We start from the raw sequence: 20,160 nt of genomic DNA, 5'->3' as shown, positions 1-20,160 counted from the left end.
AGCCTCTATGCGGGTAGTGATAAGACACCATAATTTGGGTGTCCGCATTGGACAGCACCTCAGGCCCAAAGGATCTAACAACTCTAGCCAGAGGTGCAAAATAAATGTTAAAGAGAGTCGGACTCAATGAGGAGCCTTTGGGGACTCCACAGAACAGATGGTTAGGGGCAAAGTAGTATTGATCAATTTTTACAATTTGTGCCCGATTATTAAGAAAGGAGGAGCAGCTTAAGGGCACCGCCCCCACCCCCATTTCCTGTTGCCGATCCACCAATCTCAGGGGGGATATAGTATCAAAGGCTGCCATAAGGTCAAGAAGGATCAATAGCGTGGTATGTCCAGCATCAACCTGGACACAGATGTTATTGAGTACGGAGGTTAACGCCGTCTCTGTGCTATGATCACTTCTAAAACCATGCTGTAAGCTATCGAGCAGCTGATTTTACCACAGATAAGAACTAAGATGGAAATTCAGAGGTTTCTCCAGAATTTCTGCTGGGACCGGTAATAGGGAAATGGGGCAGTAGTTTTTAAGTTCCGCAGAATGTAGAGAGGGCTTTTTTAAAAGAAGTTTGACCACTGCACAGCAGTCTTCCAAGAAGTAGGGTACTGCCCAGCTGAGAAAGCTACATTAAGTACTGAGGTAAGGTGTGGAACAATGACCTCTCTCCCTAGTTTCATGGTCCTCAATGGACAGGGCTCCAACGGGAACCAGACCCGATTCTACCTAGCAGGAGGTCCCTGTCCTCTTGTGAAGGTAAGTAAATGCCTGCCTCCGCCGAGGTTACTGAATTATTAAGAGATAGGGGGGAGTTGACAAACTAATTTAGGAGTCCCAGCGTTAAGGTTCTCCAAGGAGGAATATATTTCCGAGATCTTAGAACAGAAAAAAATAGCCATTCTATCACAAAGGTCCTTGGAGGTGTCAGTAAGGACCGGGACTATGGGGGCGGAAAGAGACTGAATTACATTAAAAAGCTCCCTAGGAAGAGATCTAAGGGATTCTGTAACCTTGGAATCAAATAATATTTTTTCCTCTATGATAATGCTTTTATATTCCCTTAATCTTTGTTTATGCAAGTCTCTTCCTGCAGGATTGAGGTCTAAACGCCAAATTCTTTCCTGCTGTCGACAGGATTGTCTTAGTTTTCTCAGCCTGTCAGAAAACCAGGAGGCAGAGGGCTTTTTTCTAGCTGCATAATGCTTCTTAAGGGGAGCTAGGCTGTCCATGGCTATTAGAAGCTTGTGGAAGAAATCTGTGGCTGCCAAATTAGCATCAGAATGAGGGAGCTATAAATGATTATTAAGAAGAGCTTCCTTACTGATTCGACTGAGGTTTCTCTTCTCCATTGTCTTTTTCTTATTTAGACCTGTATGAGGGACCGGGATCTGGAGATTGAAACGAATGGCATAATGGTCTGACCACGAGAGTTGTATAGGTGCTCTTATTATAATCCGGGGATCATTTGAAATAATACCATCTAGAGTATGACCTGCTGTATGGGTGGGCAACATAATCAATTGGAGTAGACCCAAGCAGTTCATAGTTTCTAAAAGAGTTTGTGTTTCCTTACATAAGGTCATATCCAGGTGAAAATTAAAATCACCCAGAAGGGTGAGATTAGATCTTGCCAGATAAGGTTCGATAAGGTTGCTTAAATCCTGGCTAAACGACGCTCTAGGTCCAGGTTGGTGGTAGATCACAACACCCGTAAACCTTTCAGTCGGATGCACCTTCAACAAAAAATATAATGCCTGGAAAGGGTCAAGAGATGTTGTGAACGGCTCGGTGTGGCACAAGTAAAGATCTTTATACAAAATCCCCACCCATTCTGCCTACCCTGTCGAATCTTGAAAAGGCCTATCCGGAAGGCATTGCCTCCCCCAGATCGGGACCGTAGCAATCTCTGGCCCACGTTTCTGTAATAAACACCCAGTCCAGCTTGCACAGAGAGACAAACTCCCTAAACTACTTTGTTCTTAATGAGGGATCTCACATTAATGAGAAAGCCAAAAAATAAATGATCCAGGGGAGGGGCAAGAGCAGAGGCCTCTCCAAGGAGTCATCGTGGACACCGGAATGACGCATGCGAAAGTTGCAGGATGAGCAAAGATATGACTGACTGCCAGCTGGAGCCCCCAGGTCCATGGGCTGACAATGACTGAATCTCTGCCTCTATAGACCCAGAAGCTATGCTTTAGAGTAAGTTAAAGGTATGCTCCGTTCTACAAGAAAAAGGCCAGAGTTTCGGGCGCAAGGTGCTGACAGGCTTGCTTTTGGCACGCAAGCGGCGTGCCCGCTGCGCATACGACCCAGCATGCCTTAATATAGGCTGGGCCGGAAAGAACTAGAGCGCAACCTTGCGACCTCCCCAGCGAGAGGCCCGGTAGTGAGTGTAAAGAGAAAAGTGCTCACTTCCCTCCGCAACAAACAGCTGAGCCGCGGCGGACCAGGGAAGTGAGACGTGCCCCCAATAAGATGCAAAGAAAGAGTAAAGGTAAAATTATTAAAATCAGCCTTAGCGACGAGAGTAGTTAAAAAATAGCAATCTTTTGAAATTATGTGAATTAATTATTCAAATCAAAGTGACCAGTGCAGCAGCAGTATGTACGCACGCTAGTTACTGTCTGAAGCGCTCTAGCAGTCCACATCTCTAAGAGATGGGGGTAGTTCGCCCTACTCCAGAGGCTCACTGAACATATTTATCAGATGTAGGGCCAAGAGGGGTGCATACTCCTTATAAAACACTGCAGACAGGCCAACCACGCCTCGAGCTTTATCGCCCGGGAGAGCCATGATAACTTGAATAACCTCCTCCTCTGTGCAAGGTTTATCTACAAAACGGCGGTACCCCTCCCCAAGCCACAGCAATTAGATAGAGTCAAAGAATGCTGTAAAATCGGGGGGGGGGGGGGGGGAGGTGGGGGAGGTGTCTGTGCCTGCCCCAAACTATACAGAGAGGAATAAAAAGACAGCATTTCATCCTGCACTGCTACCTGGCCAATGACCAGCTCAAAGTCATTGCGCAATTCAGGAATATAATCATTAGCCCGCGGCTTGCGTAGCAGGCCCTCAACGGTCTTGCCTACTCGATCCTCTTCACAATACCTTCTAGCTTGTGCTTCCCATCCCAAATTCTGAATTTCGTGCAATGCAGCCTGAAATTCATGTATTTTACCGAGTTTGTTACCCAGCAACTCTGCACGCTGAGGTGCATAACATTCAAGTTCAAGAGCTCGTATCTGGTTCTCAAGCCATTGTAGGTCTCCCCAAACTTCTCAAAGAATTCCAGCCTGCTTAGCAGTGCATTCCACCTGATCACTAATTTGCACACCTCCCAGAGCATGGCAGGGGATTCCACTGTACCCCCATTGCATCGAAAGATTTCAACTAACACCTCATGCATGGCCTCGCAAAATGCCTGATCCCTTAAGGCTCTAGGTGGGAGCCGCCATGTAAATGCCCAACTTGAGTATTCCAGGAACAAGAGCTCAAGAAGTACAGGAGAATGGTCCAAGAAGGTTATTGGCAAATGAGAGAGCAGCCATCCATGCGTCCACATCTCTAGACGTAAGCCAGTAATCAATCCGTGACCAGGAGGAATTCGCCGAGGGCACACAAGTTCCCTCCTCGGCACCCAATTACCTGGCCCTTCAAACATCTATTAACCCATTATCAGTTATTAAAGATAAAAGTTGGGAAGTCACCAGAGGATGAGGGTGACAGGAGGCACACGATCTATCATATTGCGGATCTAAGATAACATTGAACTCTCCTCCCCACACCACAGCGCCCAGCACCAGAGCATCCACATCTCCAGAGATCTGCAAAAATGTCAAGGTCATCAGCGTTCGGCCCATAGACAGACACGAGCCTTAGTGGGCACCCCTCGAAGGTGCTGGCCAATGGCACATATCTCCCGGTTAGTCACATTTGGCCACCCACGTGCAGCAGTGTAGCCCCTACATAATAAGAATTGCAACCCACCAGGCATAATTGGAGTAGCACACCACATGCTGCTTGCCAATCCAGCCTGCAAGCAAATGCGCAGCCGTGTGTTTAGACAGATTTACTTCCTGAAGAAAGCAAATACCTTGGCAGTGGAGCTTCAGGTATGCCAGAACTAACCGCCTTGGGCAAATCATACAAGCCTCACGCATTCCAAGTAATGATCTTCAAGGGCGCCAGGGATTCAGCCTCAGTACACAGCACGATGGCTCCCCTGTATCGCAATCTGTGCAGTCCCTCTCTTGCACATTGAAATAAATTAATACAGCCAATGAAGAAGACTGGGAAAGAGAAAGAAACACGGACCAGGATAGCAAAAAACAGTCTAAACACATCCACCCACTTCCAATCCCACAAATGATTAGAAAACAAACCACCCACCCCTGCCATAGCCCAAGAAAGCTAGCAATGCATATTAACACAGGAATCTTCCCGGAGGGAGGGAATGGGTCACCCAGCACTTAGTAGCCAAAAAAAAAAAAAAGACAGGGTGGCCGGAAGAGGGAAGAGATCCACTGCTGCAAGCCATGGCGTGCTGGAAGTACCCCAAGTCAGAGGACATTCAACGTTGATAATTAGGGGAGCACTGTACGATAAACCCTGTAATTCGCCCAACCCAGCAGGGCCAGGCCCTTTTTCATGAGCAGTACATAATATGAATGGCAGAACTAGTGCACTCAGTCGTTATTACTTGTACAGCTGGTGTCATCATTGCAGCGGGCAGTGTGAGTCCATCCCAGCCAGGGGCAGGCTCCTGAAATATTTTGCAGCTGCTTTTGAATCAGTAAAATAGACATTCTTACCAATATGGAAAATGCAAAGCTTTGCAAGGTAAAGCAGAGAATACTTAGCCTCGGTCTTTTGAAAGGAGAGCTTCACCGCAATGAAGTCTCACAGCGCTGCCTGGACTGTGATCATAAAAACAGGGTAGAAAGAGACAGTATTCCCTTGGTAAGACATGGTGCGCTGCTGCGCTGCTGCGCTGCTCCCTGGTGAGTCTGAGAACAGTGTCCTCACCTCTAGTAGTAATTCAGGAGCAGTGCAATAGTGGGTCGCACAGGGGCCCCTGCCAGCGGACTTGGTCCCAACAATCTGTGTACTCGCTCCACTATACAGACAGTAGACAAAGATGCTCCAAATAATGTCCCAAGCATTTGCTCTATGTAATCCTCAAACCAGATCATCACAGTGGATTCCAGTACACCCATGATTCTGACATTATTTCTCCTCGACCTGGCTTCTAAGTCATCCTTCTTAATGCAAATTAGCTTAAGCACTTTTTTCCCAGGTGGCAAAGCTTTTCTTTCACCACATTGCCATCGTCTTCCACTGTAGACTAGCGCTGCTCGAGTTGGCTAATTCGCTCACCATGATTTGAAACCTTCTCCTTTAAGCGATCAAGTCTGTCAACCAGAGTCTTTTTTGTTATCAACAGCCGTGTGAGACTGCTTCAAGTCCTTGAACATGCCCAGTGCATTAGGTTTCTGGGGAGTACACCCACCGGCTGCTGGATCAGTAAGAGACTCCTCCAACTGGGCCTCTGTACCCAGCAGCAGCGTCCACTAATCGAAGGGCAACTTTGACTGTCTAGTATTCATTTTGCCCATACTGATGGATGGAGAGGGGGCTTTCTGGGTTACAATTCAACCACCTATCAGTTGGAGCAGAGCCAAGGGATCGAAACCTGCTCCCTGCAGATGTGCAATGAAGCGTATGCCAGTGGGCAACTTCCCGGGTCGTAACTCTCCTCTGCCAGCCAGCAGTCTTCCCTGAGCTGCTGAAGGTGCACGATGCCGCTTGTTGCCTTAGTGGTGCTTAATCCATCCGCTTCGGCCAATGTAGGCCGCGACTCTACTGCAGTCACCTGGACTGGAATCTCCAGCTATGGCCTCTCCAGGGCAGGGCCCACCCCACGAAAGGCCCTGGGCAAGGCCCAGTAGGCGCACCCCTGTCACATCTGAAGTAGCTGCTAGCCAGCAGCTTGTTTTCTCCACTTCCCTGCCAGCTCTGAAACCACAGTGCCACTTCAGGGAGGCCACACGTGTCTACACCTCCTTCTGGTGTCTCCCCTACGCAGAGGCACCAATTTCTCCTACTCCCAGCAAGGGCCTGCAGCACAGCCAGAACGCCCCCTCCACCCCCCGCCCCCCAAACACATACACAAGGCGGCCCACCCAGCACTCAGATTAAACCTAGGACCCAGTCACCTCAGTGCTTGCTATATAGGCGGCACCAGTTCAAGGATTAGCCGTGAGCCTGTGCACAAAGCCTCCGCTTCGCAAAATTCGGCCCATGTGTACCTCGTGTATGGCCGTAGACAGCAGCAACAGCAAAAGTCTCTTTCTCTCCGGTCCTCCCTAGCTCGCAACAGCAGCTTTCACTGCACTCTGCCTAGCCCTCTGCTCTCCGCAGTCCTCCACATCCAGCCCTGCCCCGTCCGGCACTAGGTCATGGCCGCACTACTCCTCTCAGTCAGCTGCGTCGGTACCGGGGCTCCGTCAGCTCAAAAGTTTTCCTCTCCCCCTTCTTCAAATAAGGAATCTCTTCTCCACCAGGCCATTCCCCGACAGTCCTGCTGTCCGCTGATAAAAGTTGAATCGTTCCAGCCTGCAGACCCTCATCAAATGGCAGCCATCTTGCGGCCAGGCTCTCTGGTGCCTACTATATTCCGATTTCTACTACACTAATACCAGGATAAACAAACATTGGCAAAGCACTAGGTCTGGCTTTCATGTTGTAAAGCAAGCAAATGCAGGAATACACATGTGCGGTACTGGTGAAAACAGGTGTGGTGGTAAACATGTTTGCAGTCAAGGAGGTGATGATGGCAAAGGTAGTGATGTTAATTGTGATGGTGGTGTAGTAGACAGACGGTGGCAAGAAATAGGCATTTGAGAGATGGTGGGTAAGGGGAAGAAGAGAACCAGGTTTATTAAGTAGCTGAACAAGGGGGCAGAGACAGAGAACAAACAGAAGTATCTAGCAGTGGGAGAGCTGCCGGACTGTGAGTTGATTCACAAGCAACCAGTGAGAGAACAATGTAGCAGCATCAAGGGGGCCACTGGGCATTAGAAGGGCTGTTGGCCACTGAAATTTGTAAACAAGTGCCTAGTGTAAGATCACAATGCACCAGTGGCAGCAGCATCATGAGATCTTCTGGGTGATCCGAAAGTGTAGGTAGAAGCCTGGCAGCAAAAGAATCTCCGTCATGTCAATAGCAAGAAAGATTGGGTTGAACAGAGGACTGGATCCTGCAAGACTAGTTTCTAATTTTGGGTTGAAGCTGCCTCATGTTTGTAGATAAAAAAGCAAGTAAGTGTGCATCTTAAGCTAAAGTTTGCACCAGATTCCTGACAAAACATGCAATTTCTGTACAATGCACGTATGAAATAAAGAACTGAATGTGTGATGGTGGAGCATTTGTCAATTGTACAATAATAACTGATGCATTGCAATAGAAGCATTACATAGGACACTAAACTATAAAACCAAGTCAATAGCACGAGCATGGCCGTCTATTCACCAAAATGCCTGGCGTACCAGAAGTGGCATCACAAACCCTTTGACCGTAATGCTATCACAGAAGGGACAACATCATGCCATTTGACCCTGAAACTTCCTACGGAGCGATGTCACTTGATCTGGATTAGATTATGATAATTGGCATAGCTAACGTTACATAATAACTTTAGGATTAATTTAACAACAGAAATGTCTATTTCAGATACCACCTGTACTAAGATGATGATAATTTATGCCATTGAACCTTACTCCTTTCTCTTTGTATTAAATGAAAAATGATCTGTTCATCTCAACAGTATGCGGTACCACAAAACAAACTGTACTGGGAGCCAAAATTATTTCAGGGTTGTATTCACAAACTAAATTTTTCATGCATTCCCAAAGTTGAAACATAGCAACAACATGCTTATAAATGTTGCAAAAAATGATGTACAACATGCCAGTCCAGTACCAGAATTTTGCCAATAGTGCTCTACATATACTGCCAGGGACTTATGTTAAAATCACCTCTAGTACGTCAGGGCCAGTATTTTGGTGGACTGTCCCCTCAATATACCACGATTGTCTTGCTGCATGCCAAGAAGTACTGCTGATATGCTAGTCCCAGTATTTTGCCAAATAGTTTGCTCCAGTATGCCAGTGCCAGAATTTTTCCATGGGTGTCCCTATATGCCATTATCTTTAGTATATTTCACGAGACAGTGGTCCCAAACAACAGTTTCAATTTAAAAACAAAAATATATATTGACCAAAATTGGAATCTATATTCAATGTCCAGCCGGACAAATTTTAATAATCAGTATAATCAAATGTGGCAAGATATCAAACAATTTTTAAGTGGGACACAAGCCTGTGTCCAACTACCACATACATACAAACATAGAAAAAGAAACAGTTACAAGGCAAGAAAAAGTCTGCAAATTGATCAAAATTATAACAGACCATTATTAATTAGATACACTTTCTGTGATTTCACAATAGAAAGGTGTTCAAATCATCAAATGTAAGCTGTCGATGACGTTTCGATCCCTTTTTAATGCGGGATCATCATCAGGACATATCAATACATGCCTTTACTCTCCAGTTGTATTTGGCTCTTCTAGTGGTATTTTTATGCGAAAGATGCCAGTTTAGATCAATTGTAGGCTCCAGAAACTACTAAAAAGTAGCTAGGCAATATCATCAATTAGGGCTACATAAACTCCCGTGGTGCACTCCGATGAAAAAGCACAATAAGGTATGCAGTCGAGATAATACTCCGAGTATTATCTCGACTGCATGCCTTATTGTGGTATTGGATGTGCCAGATCCCCCTATTACGGGAGCTTCACTTCATCTTACCGGATTGGACCGGAAATTATTTTACTCGGGCGGTTGCCTTATTCGACTCTCCATTCTGGAGTCCGTATGCTTTTTCATCGGAGTGCACCACAGAAAGTGTATCTAATTAATAATTGTCTGTTATAATTTTGATCAATTTGCAGACTTTTTCTTGCCTTGTAACTGTTTGTTTTTCTATGTTTGTATGTATGTGGTAGTTGGACACAGGCTTGTGTCCCACTTGGAAATTGTTTGATATCTTGCCACATTTGAATATACGGATTATTAAAATTTGTCCGGCTGGACATTGAATATAGATTCCAATTTTGGTCTATATATATTTTTGTTTTTAAATTGAAACTGTTGTTTGGGACCACTGTCTCGTGAAATATTGTATACTCCCAAGGTCCCAGACCTATTGCTACTTTGGGTTCCCCTTGTTCTATATAGCATTATCTTTAGTATGGCACTGCCAATAATTAGGTCTCACCGGAGAGGGCCTTTAGAATCGCTCTTCACTTTTGAAGCACTCGCACTTGTGGCGGCATACACCTTGCGAGAGCGAGCAGCGGCGCAGCCACGTTAATTACAAACATGTCCCCAGCGCGCCTTTGCTCGATCCTGCCACAAGCAAGAGTGCTTCAAAAGTGAAGACCGCTTATTTTTCCATGGATTTACTTCTTTTAATACAATGGCGACACCCGCGCTTTTAGCTTTAAACATCTTGAGCTAAAGCGCGGGTATTGCGACTATTTCTTTACTTTTGATGCGATCACAGCACACACACAAGATGTTTATGGCTAAAAGCACAGGTGCCACCATTTATATATGTGTTGTCTTATAGGCTAGCTTTCCTCGGCTGCCACTGTTGTAGCAGCACATAATATGTTTTATTCCAAAATGGCCATGGCTGCGTTGTGACTGTGCGCATCTTCCAAAGTTGTTTATGTTTTGGAGGTGGTCTACATCTCTCTATGTCACAGAGGACGTCATAGTAGGGGGTCCGATGGGTAGCAGGCGAGAGATTCAGTGTTGCCGAAGCAGCTGACGTGCTCAGTGTTCCTGGTCAGAGGATCTTGAAACAGGAGTCTCACACACTCACATACTCCAGTTGATGACTGCTCTTAGGACAGCCAGTTTAATTGTTGTGTGCCTCGGTTTACACTAATGTAAAATAGAACATTTGCATACTGTGACCACTGGGGATTAAAATAAAATCTTGTTTTCCGCTGGAAAATATCAATATTTTTGCATATTTTATACCGCAAGCAAATTCTTTTGCGTAGTTTTTGGTAGACGTCGGTCTACTTTTTGTTTCGGACATAGCAATATGGTTTACTCAGGAACTCATTTAATGTAAGCCTATGCTCGCCAGTGCTTAATTTAAGACCGTGGTTTCCGACGCTGAGCACCGGACACTAATTATCAACCGTGGTGCGTTTCATGAGCAATTTATGGTAGGCACAGGGAGATTAATGTGTTCCTCTACCTGGAAGACGTACAAGTCAACGTACTCCCTCAATAGCATTGACGCCATTGCACACCATAAATTAGACATTGCATATCACATGACCCATTGTCTGATTTCAGACTACATCACATTCAACTCTCAGTACCGAAAACATGCCCATACCTTTGCTGTCAATCATAACCTTACTTCTTGGTTCTAGTATCATGTGTAATTTAAAGAGCGCGGTTCTGTCTCATACTAGCCACACTCTTTCTGATTCCGGGCACGCTGCCCTTTTCCTGTGAAATTATTTTAAAGGGAGAATACAAGAATGCACACAGAAAATGTTTCAATGCTGCAACCTGACACCTGTTGGCTTCCTTAGCTGTACACCATAAGAGGCCTTCTCCTTTCAGCCTTCTGCTTTTTACAGTGTGGCTTGTACCAGTTCGCCCATACAAGGGCTCTGTGCCTGTACCGATCCGTGCATCACAGTCAATCTTTAACAGGCTCTGACTTACCCAACACATAACCATGCCAGCCCCATTAAGTGGCAACCTGGACTGGCGCTAATAAGCAGCCCGACATTAAATGCACATGTTGCAGACATCTATGGAGTCTGCTAATGATGCGTGTGAAAGCTAGCCATGTGCAAAATTGCCTTTCATCCTTACAAGGTCAGTAGACAGTTTTAAAGTCTGGTAATGGTAACATTTGTTATTTATAGTATTGTTATTGCAGTAAGTGCTTGGTGAAGGATACGTTTTTATTTCGAGTATGCACCAACAAAATATGTTGTACTATGAAGGGGCTACAACTTATAGCAATCCACCGTAACAAGTAAAAAATCAGAAAAATATTCCTGGAGTCATCAGGATCGAAGGCATGAGAGAGGCATGTTTGGTCAAAGAATGCAGGATTGATCCAAGGTCGTATGGGCCAATTGTAAGTGGAATTATAGCAGCTCAGCAGGTTGAGCACAGACTGCAGCTGTTCACAGCAGACTAGAAATTCCATCCTTCCAAATTGAAAAAGTAATCCGAGAACAATATGGCTAGGTATCAGAAACACATCACGTATAGCACGAGAAAGGTAATTGCATTTGTTTTGTGTGCTTTGCAAAGGCCCACTATTACAGACTGATACCAGTGTGAACCAGCTGTGCATCTCAGACGCAATAGCCATGGAATCACAGCTTAACTGTTCTTAAATGATCACCTACCTACCTTTGTAGAAGGTACTTTAATCCACTAGGAACTTTTAGCCTAAAGTCTAATTTTGTAACAGGGCAGTGTTTGCAGTACGAGTTCTTTGGTAACGCAAGTGTGATGGTACGTGGCAGTGCCAATGTGGTTAACATCCACAATGTGATTTCTTTAAACGTATTCACAGACAATGACAATGCATTTCCAGACAGTCTTGGAACTTATAAACATGCGCATAATTCAGCTAGTTGGAAGCGCTGCACGTCTCGGAGCTCAACAAGCATTTGCAATGCAGTAGGTCTCGCAATTGCGAGAGTTTGAGCTATTGACATTGTAAATGACAAAGCATTTTATTTATGGGTTTTGAAAACCTGCAAGTGGTACGTGAACACCCACTTTGTGCTTATGGTCGCAGCTTGCGAGAAGCAAGGCTGGCAGTAACTGCGCCTCTTTTACTGCCAGCCTTGCTTCTCGTATGCACCGCTTGCAGGTTTTCAAAACACACAAATAAAAGGATCTGCCATTTACAATGCCAGTGAAATGAAATGAAAATGAAATAAAAGGAGTCTTATCATGCGCGGACTAAGCCCAATGGGCGTCAAGGCGCCTACTTCATAAAAACCAGCACATATCCATGGCGTAACAGTCCATCATTAATAGGCTCTGGCGAAGCACCACGTTTTTAAGGCCTTTTTAAACAGATCAATTGAGGGTAAGGTTTTGATCTCAATTGGAATAGCGTTCCAGAGCTGAGGGGCAACAACAGAAAAGGCCCTAGCTCCCCATCTGGACAGCCTGAATCGGGGAACAACAAGTTGGGATAATCCCGAAGAACGAAGACACCTTGTTGGAGAATAGTGGGTAAGCAGAGAGCTAATAGCACCCTTTGAGCCATCCGAGAGTGCTCTATACGTCAGACAAAGAATTTTAAAAGAAATTCTGAGCTGAACAGGGAGCCAATGAAGATCCCTCCTCGCAGTGGTGGCGGATGATGTCTTAGGAAGGGCTAAGACAAAACGCGCGGCAGCATTCTGCACGATTTGCAGTCGGTGTATAAGGCCCTTGTTGGACTCCATGTATAAGGAGTTACAATAGTCTAACCTGGAGCCAACAAGAGCGACTGCAATCTGTTTGCGCGCCTGAAGGGAGAGATAACTACGGATTCTATTAAGAATCCTGATCACACTCCAGCAAGTGGCCACGGTCCGATTCACTTGTAGGGACATCGAGAGTGAAGTGTCGAAGACCACCCCAAGGTTTCTGGCAGACTGGGAGGGGGTGGGGCAGGTGCCAAGAGAGGAAGGCCACCACTCACTCGACCAGACATCTTGGTCTTTCCCAAAGACAAGTACCTCTGTCTTGTCGCCATTCAGCTTCAGGGAGTTGATGACCATCCAATCTGCCACATGCTGCATGCATGACCTGAAGCTGAAGGCGGATGTAATGACAGAGGAATGAGTCAAGGACACCATAATCTGGGTGTCATCGGCTTAAGATACCACCTTCATCCCATGCGATCTTACAAGTCTAGCAAGGGGGGCCACGTAGATGTTAAACAGGGTCGGACTTAGTGACGACCCCTGTGGCACCCCACATTGCAATGACTTGGCAGGGGAGAGGTGGTTTCCAAGCATCACTCTCTGTTCCCTATCAAGGAGAAAAGAATTAAGGAGACTCAGGGCCGGCCCAGTGACACCTGCCTCCCTAAGCCGAGATGTAAGGATGGCGGGAGACAGGGTGTCGAACGCGGCCGTGAGGTCCAACAAGACTAGAACTGTTGTTTGACCAGAGTCCACTTTGCGTCGGATGTTATCGACCACAAGAGTGAGGGCGAATTCTGTGCTGTGATGTTTTCTGAATCCGTGTTGGGTGTTGTCAAGGTATTCAGAGGCATCCAGAAATGAAGACAGATGGATATTAAGGTGTGCTTCTAGTATTTTTGCTGGTGCAGGGAGTAAAGAAATAGGTCTAAAATTTTTGAGGAGGCCGGGGTCAAGTGACGGCTTTTTGAGGAGAGGCTTCACAATGGCCTTCTTCCATACCGATGGAAAGGAACCCTGAACAATGGCCTTATTCATCACCTCCAACATAGAGGGAAGAAGACCGGTTCGACACTCTTTAAGTTTTTTAAGAGGTAAAGGGTCCATAGGGGAGGAGGATTTGGTCCTGTCCAATAGAAGGTTCAGTCCTTCCAGAGACAGAGATGGAAATTCAGTGAATGATCTGGAAGGAACTTCATCCATAGACTCCCCATTACTTATAGCCGGTAGCTCTAACGCTTGCAAATGCAAACCTATTGCATTGCATATGCTTGTTTTTTACTGGTGCCTGTCATGCTAAGACTATCTAAATAAACAACAAGGGTTCCAGGTGGGATGTTATGAATACAACACAAATCAATACAGAGCATTTATGAAAAAGCAAAATAAGGTGCCCACATACTAGTTCAAAAAGGCATAATCAATCATCAATGCTAAATACGCAAAAACAAGACATAGATAAAGAATATATCCGTGCTCAAATCATCACACAACAAACAAGCATTGGAAATGCAATAGGGCTCGCAATAGGAAAGTTTGAGCTATTGGTCTTATAAATGATTTTTTTTTTATTCATGTGTTATTTTTTAAAATAGCTAAATTAATAGCTTTGTCATTTACAATGCCAATAGTTATAACGTTCGCAAACACCTACAGCATTTGTAATGCAACATGTTTTGTCATTACGTGACTTAGATGTATTGATATTACAAATAACAATGGCTTTTATTTTTTTAAATAATTAATACTTCAATAATTTATTTAATTTGTAATGGCAATAGCTTAAACTTTTGTAAATAACTTTTGTGAAGATTATGTTCAGTGTTTTTTATTGTGACGAAAATCCAAGAACAGAAGTGAAATATTAACATCTTTTTGTGATTTGTAATAAAGCATGAAAGCTTGAAAACAGCTTGAAACATTGAAAGAACATATTTGAACCAGTGATGCTGTGGTTGCGCCGAGTGATGCTGTGGTTGCGCCGAGTGATGCTGTGGTTGCGCCGAGAGATGCTGTAGTTGCGCCGAGTGGTGTGTGCATTGGTGGAGCTGTGTGGTGGGTGCTTCGGTGGAGCTGTGTGGTGGGTGCTTCGGTGGAGCTGTGTGGTGGGTGCTTCGGTGGAGCTGTGTCGGTGGGTGCTTCGGTGGAGCTGTGTCGGTGGGTGCTTCGGTGGAGCTGTGTCGGTGGGTGCTTCGGTGGAGCTGTGTCGGTGGGTGCATCGGTGGAGCTGTGTCGGTGGGTGCATCGGTGGAGCTGTGTCGGTGGGTGCATCGGTGGAGCTGTGTCGGTGGAGCTGTGTGGTGGGGGCATCGGTGGAGCTGGGTGGTGGGGGCATCGGTGGAGCTGGGTGGTGGGGGCATCGGTGGAGCTGGGTGGTGGGAGCATCGGTGGAGCTGGGTGGTGGGAGCATCGGTGGAGCTGGGTGGTGGGAGCATCGGTGGAGCTGGGTGGTGGGAGCATCGGTGGAGCTGGGTGGTGGGAGCATCGGTGGAGCTGGGTGGTGGGAGCATCGGTGGAGCTGTGTGGGGGGTGCATTGGTGGAGCTGGGTGCATCGGTGGAGCTGGGTGCATCGGTGGAGCTGGGTGCATCGGTGGAGCTGGGTGCATCGGTGGAGCTGGGTGCATCGGTGGAGCTGTGTAGGTGGAGCTGTGTGGTGGGTGCATCAGTGGAGCTGTGTGGTGGGTGTATCAGTGGAGCTGTGTCGGTGAAGCTGGGTGGTGGGTGCATCGGTGGAGCTGGGTAGTGGGTGCATCGGTGGAGCTGGGTAGTGGGTGCATCGGTGGAGCTGGGTAGTGGGTGCATCGGTGGAGCTGGGTAGGTGGAGCTGTGTGGTGGGTGCATCTGTTGAGCTGTGTAGTGGGTGCCTCGGTGGAGCTGTGTGGTGGGTGCATCGGTGGAGCTGTGTGGTGGGTGCATCGGTGGAGCTGTGTGGTGGGTGCATCGGTGGAGCTGGGTGGAGGGTGCATCGGTGGAGCTGGGTGGAGGGTGCATCGGTGGAGCTGGGTGCATCGGTGGAGCTGGGTGCATCGGTGGAGCTGGGTGCATCGGTGGAGCTGGGTGCATCGGTGGAGCTGGGTGCATCGGTGGAGCTGGGTGCATCGGTGGAGCTGGGTGCATCGGTGGAGCTGGGTGCATCGGTGGAGCTGTGTGGTGGGTGCATCGGTGGAGCTGTGTGGTGGGTGCATCGGTGGAGCTGTGTGGTGGGTGCATCGGTGGAGCTGTGTGGTGGGTGCATCGGTGGAGCTGTGTGGTGGGTGCATCGGTGGAGCTGTGTGGTGGAGCTGTGTGGTGGGTGCATCGGTGGAGCGGTGTGGTGGGTGCATCGGTGGAGCTGTGTGGTGGGTGCATCGGTGGAGCTGTGTGGTGGGTGCATCGGTGGAGCTGTGTGGTGGGTGCATCGGTGGAGCTGTGTGGTGGGTGCATCAGTGGAGCTGTGTGGTGGGTGCATCAGTGGAGCTGTGTGGTGGGTGCATCAGTGGAGCTGTGTGGTGGGTGCATCAGTGGAGCTGGGTGGTGGATGCATCGGTGGAGCTGGGTGGTGGATGCATCGGTGGAGCTGGGTGGTGGATGCATCGGTGGAGCTGGGTGGTGGGTGCATCGGTGGAGCTGTGTGGTGGGTGCATCGGTGGAGCTGTGTGGTGGGTGCATCGGTGGAGCTGTGTAGTGGGTGCATCTGTTGAGCTGTGTAGTGGGTGCATCTGTTGAGCTGTGTGGTGGGTGGAGCTGTGTGGTGGGTGCATAGGTGGAGCTGTGTGGTGGGTGCATCGGTGGAGCTGTGTGGTGGGTGCCTCGGTGTCCTGGTATCTGACTACAGAGTTCGTTACTAGAGGTCTTTCCTGCAATTATATGATTTCAGAGAGACTAGATACTAGTTAATGCACCAATTAAAGGCAACTTTTAAGTTCAGTATTCTTGTTTAGGTTTTGATGGAAATAAATGACAAAAGTACGGCCGGCCTGGGCAGTGAAAGGGGAGGAGAAATGCGAGTCATGGCAGCAGCAGCCTTTGATGTTGCCGCCGGCCGTGCAGTGAATAATTAGGGAAGGAGAAATGCCGGCTGGGGGAAGCTGAGATGCCTGTGGGAGGGAGGCTGTGATGTGCACACGCTTTTTGCCAATGCGCTTGCGCATTGAGCTTTTTTTCTCGGGCACTGTAACAAATCGTCGAGATGGTTAAGCTCTGTTTAAGCCACAATATAGCTCGCCAGCTATGCGCAAGCGCATCAGCAGGCGAGCCCTAAAAACATTGGGCAATACATAGTGTGTTGAAAACAAACAATGACTGACACAGGAATAATAAACTTTATAGATAATGCATAAATCGGTGGTGGATTCTTTTTTCTTTGGTGATCTGTTCAGGATTCACCGGGTGTTCAACTTCTAATTTTTATAACTTGCCGATTTATGGCCTTGAAGGATTTTTCAGTTTTCCATATGTTAGCTAGTCACCCTTTTTGATTTCTTGATTACCCGATTGATTGCTGGCTTTGTCCAATAAGTTTAATGTGAGTACTGGTTGAGTCGGAGTATTACTAGACCCATTTGGGGTTTGGGTCGTTATACTTATTTTTCTTTTCCCTTTTCTTTTTAAATTATGGTGCCGTCTTCTTTTTTGTCTGTTTGATTTTTCAGATATTACTTATTGTTCATTAAATTGTCTCTGTCCTGATGATGACCCTTTGACTCTGGGGGTCGAAACAATGTCGGGGCTCGAAAAATCCATTCGATAAAGCGAGACAGATTTAATCAGGATGAGCTATCTTCAGGCCTTATTCGCCGTTCTGGGGAGCTGACAACAAGTGTTCTTCTTGCTCACAAAGTGAATGACCAATAAAGATGCCGTTAAATCTGGTCACATTTCTCACTAAATCATTTTTATATTCATTCTCGTTCACAATAATTCTCTCTAACACGCTTCACACATTCTCACTCACACACAAACATGCTTGCACATAAAAACAGACTTACTCCCGCACTTACACACGCTATCTCACACACACTTGCACTGGCACACAGACACAACATACATTTAAAAGAATTTTATTTAACTTACCTCAGCAGCTAGAACATGTCTTGTTACAGCTCCTAGGACTCGATTTGTTTACACTAATACTGAGTAATAGACTATTATTCATTATTGGCATAATAAGAAATGGGCACATTACAGGAAGGGAGGAGACTTTAAGCCCACAAATGCAACTTCCCCTGTGTACTTGCCACTGATTTTGTCACATCAGATGTCATGAGAGCAAAAGCACTGCGAGGGTTTTCAAAGAACAATCCAGGAGTTACAACTGCAACCCCTAATCGATATCCATTCCCCCATCTCTCAGCAAATCTTTCTATCAGGTTTGTCTCATTGGTCCTCCCTCTTTCACATGAATCCCTATTTTTCTGCCCCTCTCCGAGTTCTCTAAAAATTGCTTCTTGTACTCCTGTCTCTTACTCTTCCGCTCTGTAGGTCTGAACAGTCTTTCTCAGCGGTCTCTCCCTTCTCTCAGATGTCTCTTTATCACCTTGTCAGTCCCGTCACAACCTTCTATTTTGGTCTCTTTAAGCAGAGTTTTTCTTGTCTATCTACCTGATTCTGTCACAAGTTCTCTTTTTCTCTCCTTCTCTCAAACCAATATATATTTATCCCACCAACATCTCCACAAATACACGTATTTTTCGCTCTTAATTTCACATGTCTGTCTTCTTCCTTTCTTCTAAGATTCTCTGTTGCTCACGGTCATCAACTCTTCCTTTTCGGTTTCTTCTGCTGAGCCCTAGTTCAATTACTATTTTCTATTTGAGCACACCACTTTCCCAGCACAACTGCAAAGGCAGCTCAGGCCAGATTCCTCAGTTCAGGAATGGTGGAAACATTTTGTTGGAAGTCGAATAAACAATAACTTCTTGACAATATTTCAGTGCACGAGATCTGAGGGTCAGCGATCAGTCTCACTTTCATTCTGTTCCAAATGTATAAAGCAGGCATCGAGAGTGAAAGAAAAGAAATTATTTCCATATGAATCTCACACGAGTCTTTTGCACAGTGCAAACTTAGCACAATATGAACTTGTGCTCCTGCAATTCCACCAACTACTTTTGAATTATCAACAGTTCAGGCATGTTATATCTCTGTATGCTCAATATTCAACCCACGCCCCACCGTGGGCTACAGTAAACTATTTCAACAGCCCCGCAGGACCATATACAACGCTCATCCTTCTCTAATTTTGTAGGGACTCCCAGGTGCCGACACACATTTACTAATGGTGCATACGATGAAGAAGTACAATAATGCATTCGCCCTAGCCTGGATTGCCACGGTCTAACCACACATCCTATCCAGTCCCTGTGACAGGAAGTGGTGCCCAGTACCCCGGCCTATTTACATGGGATGACATTCTCTTGATTTGTTCTAGTGTCCTCGAGACATGACACATAGTTCATCCAATCCCTTTGTTTTCAATTGCAACAGCATGGTAGGTATAATGTTTATTTTTTCATTACAAAACACTAAACTGCATGTCCCTGAACGCACACAGAAGAGACTTACAAACTCAGAATTGGACTACATTTCTGCTTGCAATACAGCGTAACTCAAATGGGCAAATATAACACATGGGCAAATATAACAGGCAAAAATGTCATACTTCAGCCGGAAAACTTTGCAGGGATGCGTCGATCACGTAACTTCCACTAGATCTAAAAAGGATATAGTTTTTCCACTCCAACAAGTTTCCATATTCCACTTTACTCAGGCTGCATTCGGTCACCCGATAGTCCAACACTGGCCATTGGACGGTCCAGCCATGCCCAGTTGTCAGGATATCCATTGGCTAGTGCGCTTTGTGGGAATTTCCACGACATTCTGACCGGAATAGTGTCTCACGCCACACACCTCGCGCTTGCTTTCCATACCCCATCTGCTGACCAGTTCCGTCTCCCTGGCCATAGTGAACTGTTCTTCTCAGCCTTCCTACCCCTCAACCCTCGTATATGAAAATGCAAACCATGGACACTGAAATCGCTGATTCCCAAAACAAGATACTCCTTTGGAGCTTCGCACGAGTCATGCATCTTAACCACTGCATCAAACCCATAGTTCGTGGTGCTCTCTCAGCCCCTTCACTTTAGCGCTTTAAGCTACTTTTTGGCGTTGCCTCCGCTCCACCCACACTCTGCGGTGTTCGCTCATTCTCTACACACTGACAATTCCCTCTCACTCACCATTGCTGAAGCTGTAGTTGGACCCCCGACACTGCCCGAAAACAAATCGAAAGCCACCGGTCACACTTCCCTGCCGAGCCGCCCACGGACAAAGCCTATTGGATCTTAGTGCCAGAACACGCTCCGTATTCCACCCGCCGATTGGCCATTCTAACAATCTGACACCAAGTGGTAAATATTACCAGCCATGATTGGTGCAAAGGTCTATCAGTCACTCAGAAGGTAGAGCCGCCGGAAGCTACGATCAAAATTTGTAGAGTCACAGCCGGGTCTGGAATCGGATACACGCCGGGATACTGGAGGTATGGGTGTGCCGTGAAGCATGCTGGGTCTTTAAGAAAGCAGAGGCTGTTACCATGGCACCATAGAGTCATTGAAAGAGAAAAAAGATTCACA

General features: G+C 46.5%; 1 protein-coding gene across 1 annotated transcript in view; it reads right to left on the bottom strand.

Moving 5' to 3' along the window:
* Positions 1-19,903, bottom strand: part of PSMB3 (proteasome 20S subunit beta 3) — a 55,898-nt gene extending 35,995 nt beyond the window's left edge. The window contains exon 1 of the mRNA XM_078645620.1: positions 19,765-19,903. Within this exon, the coding sequence (XP_078501746.1) occupies positions 19,765-19,767 (3 nt within the window). The 5' untranslated portion in view covers positions 19,768-19,903. The remainder of the gene's footprint in view (positions 1-19,764) is intronic.
* Between the last annotated feature and the right edge of the window lie 257 nt (positions 19,904-20,160).

This window comes from Lissotriton helveticus, chromosome 5_1 (genome assembly GCF_964261635.1).
Source record: "Lissotriton helveticus chromosome 5_1, aLisHel1.1, whole genome shotgun sequence".
Taxonomy (NCBI): domain Eukaryota; kingdom Metazoa; phylum Chordata; class Amphibia; order Caudata; family Salamandridae; genus Lissotriton; species Lissotriton helveticus.
The sequence above is the reverse complement of the archived record's forward strand: the minus strand, read 5'-3'. Positions and strand labels throughout refer to the sequence as shown.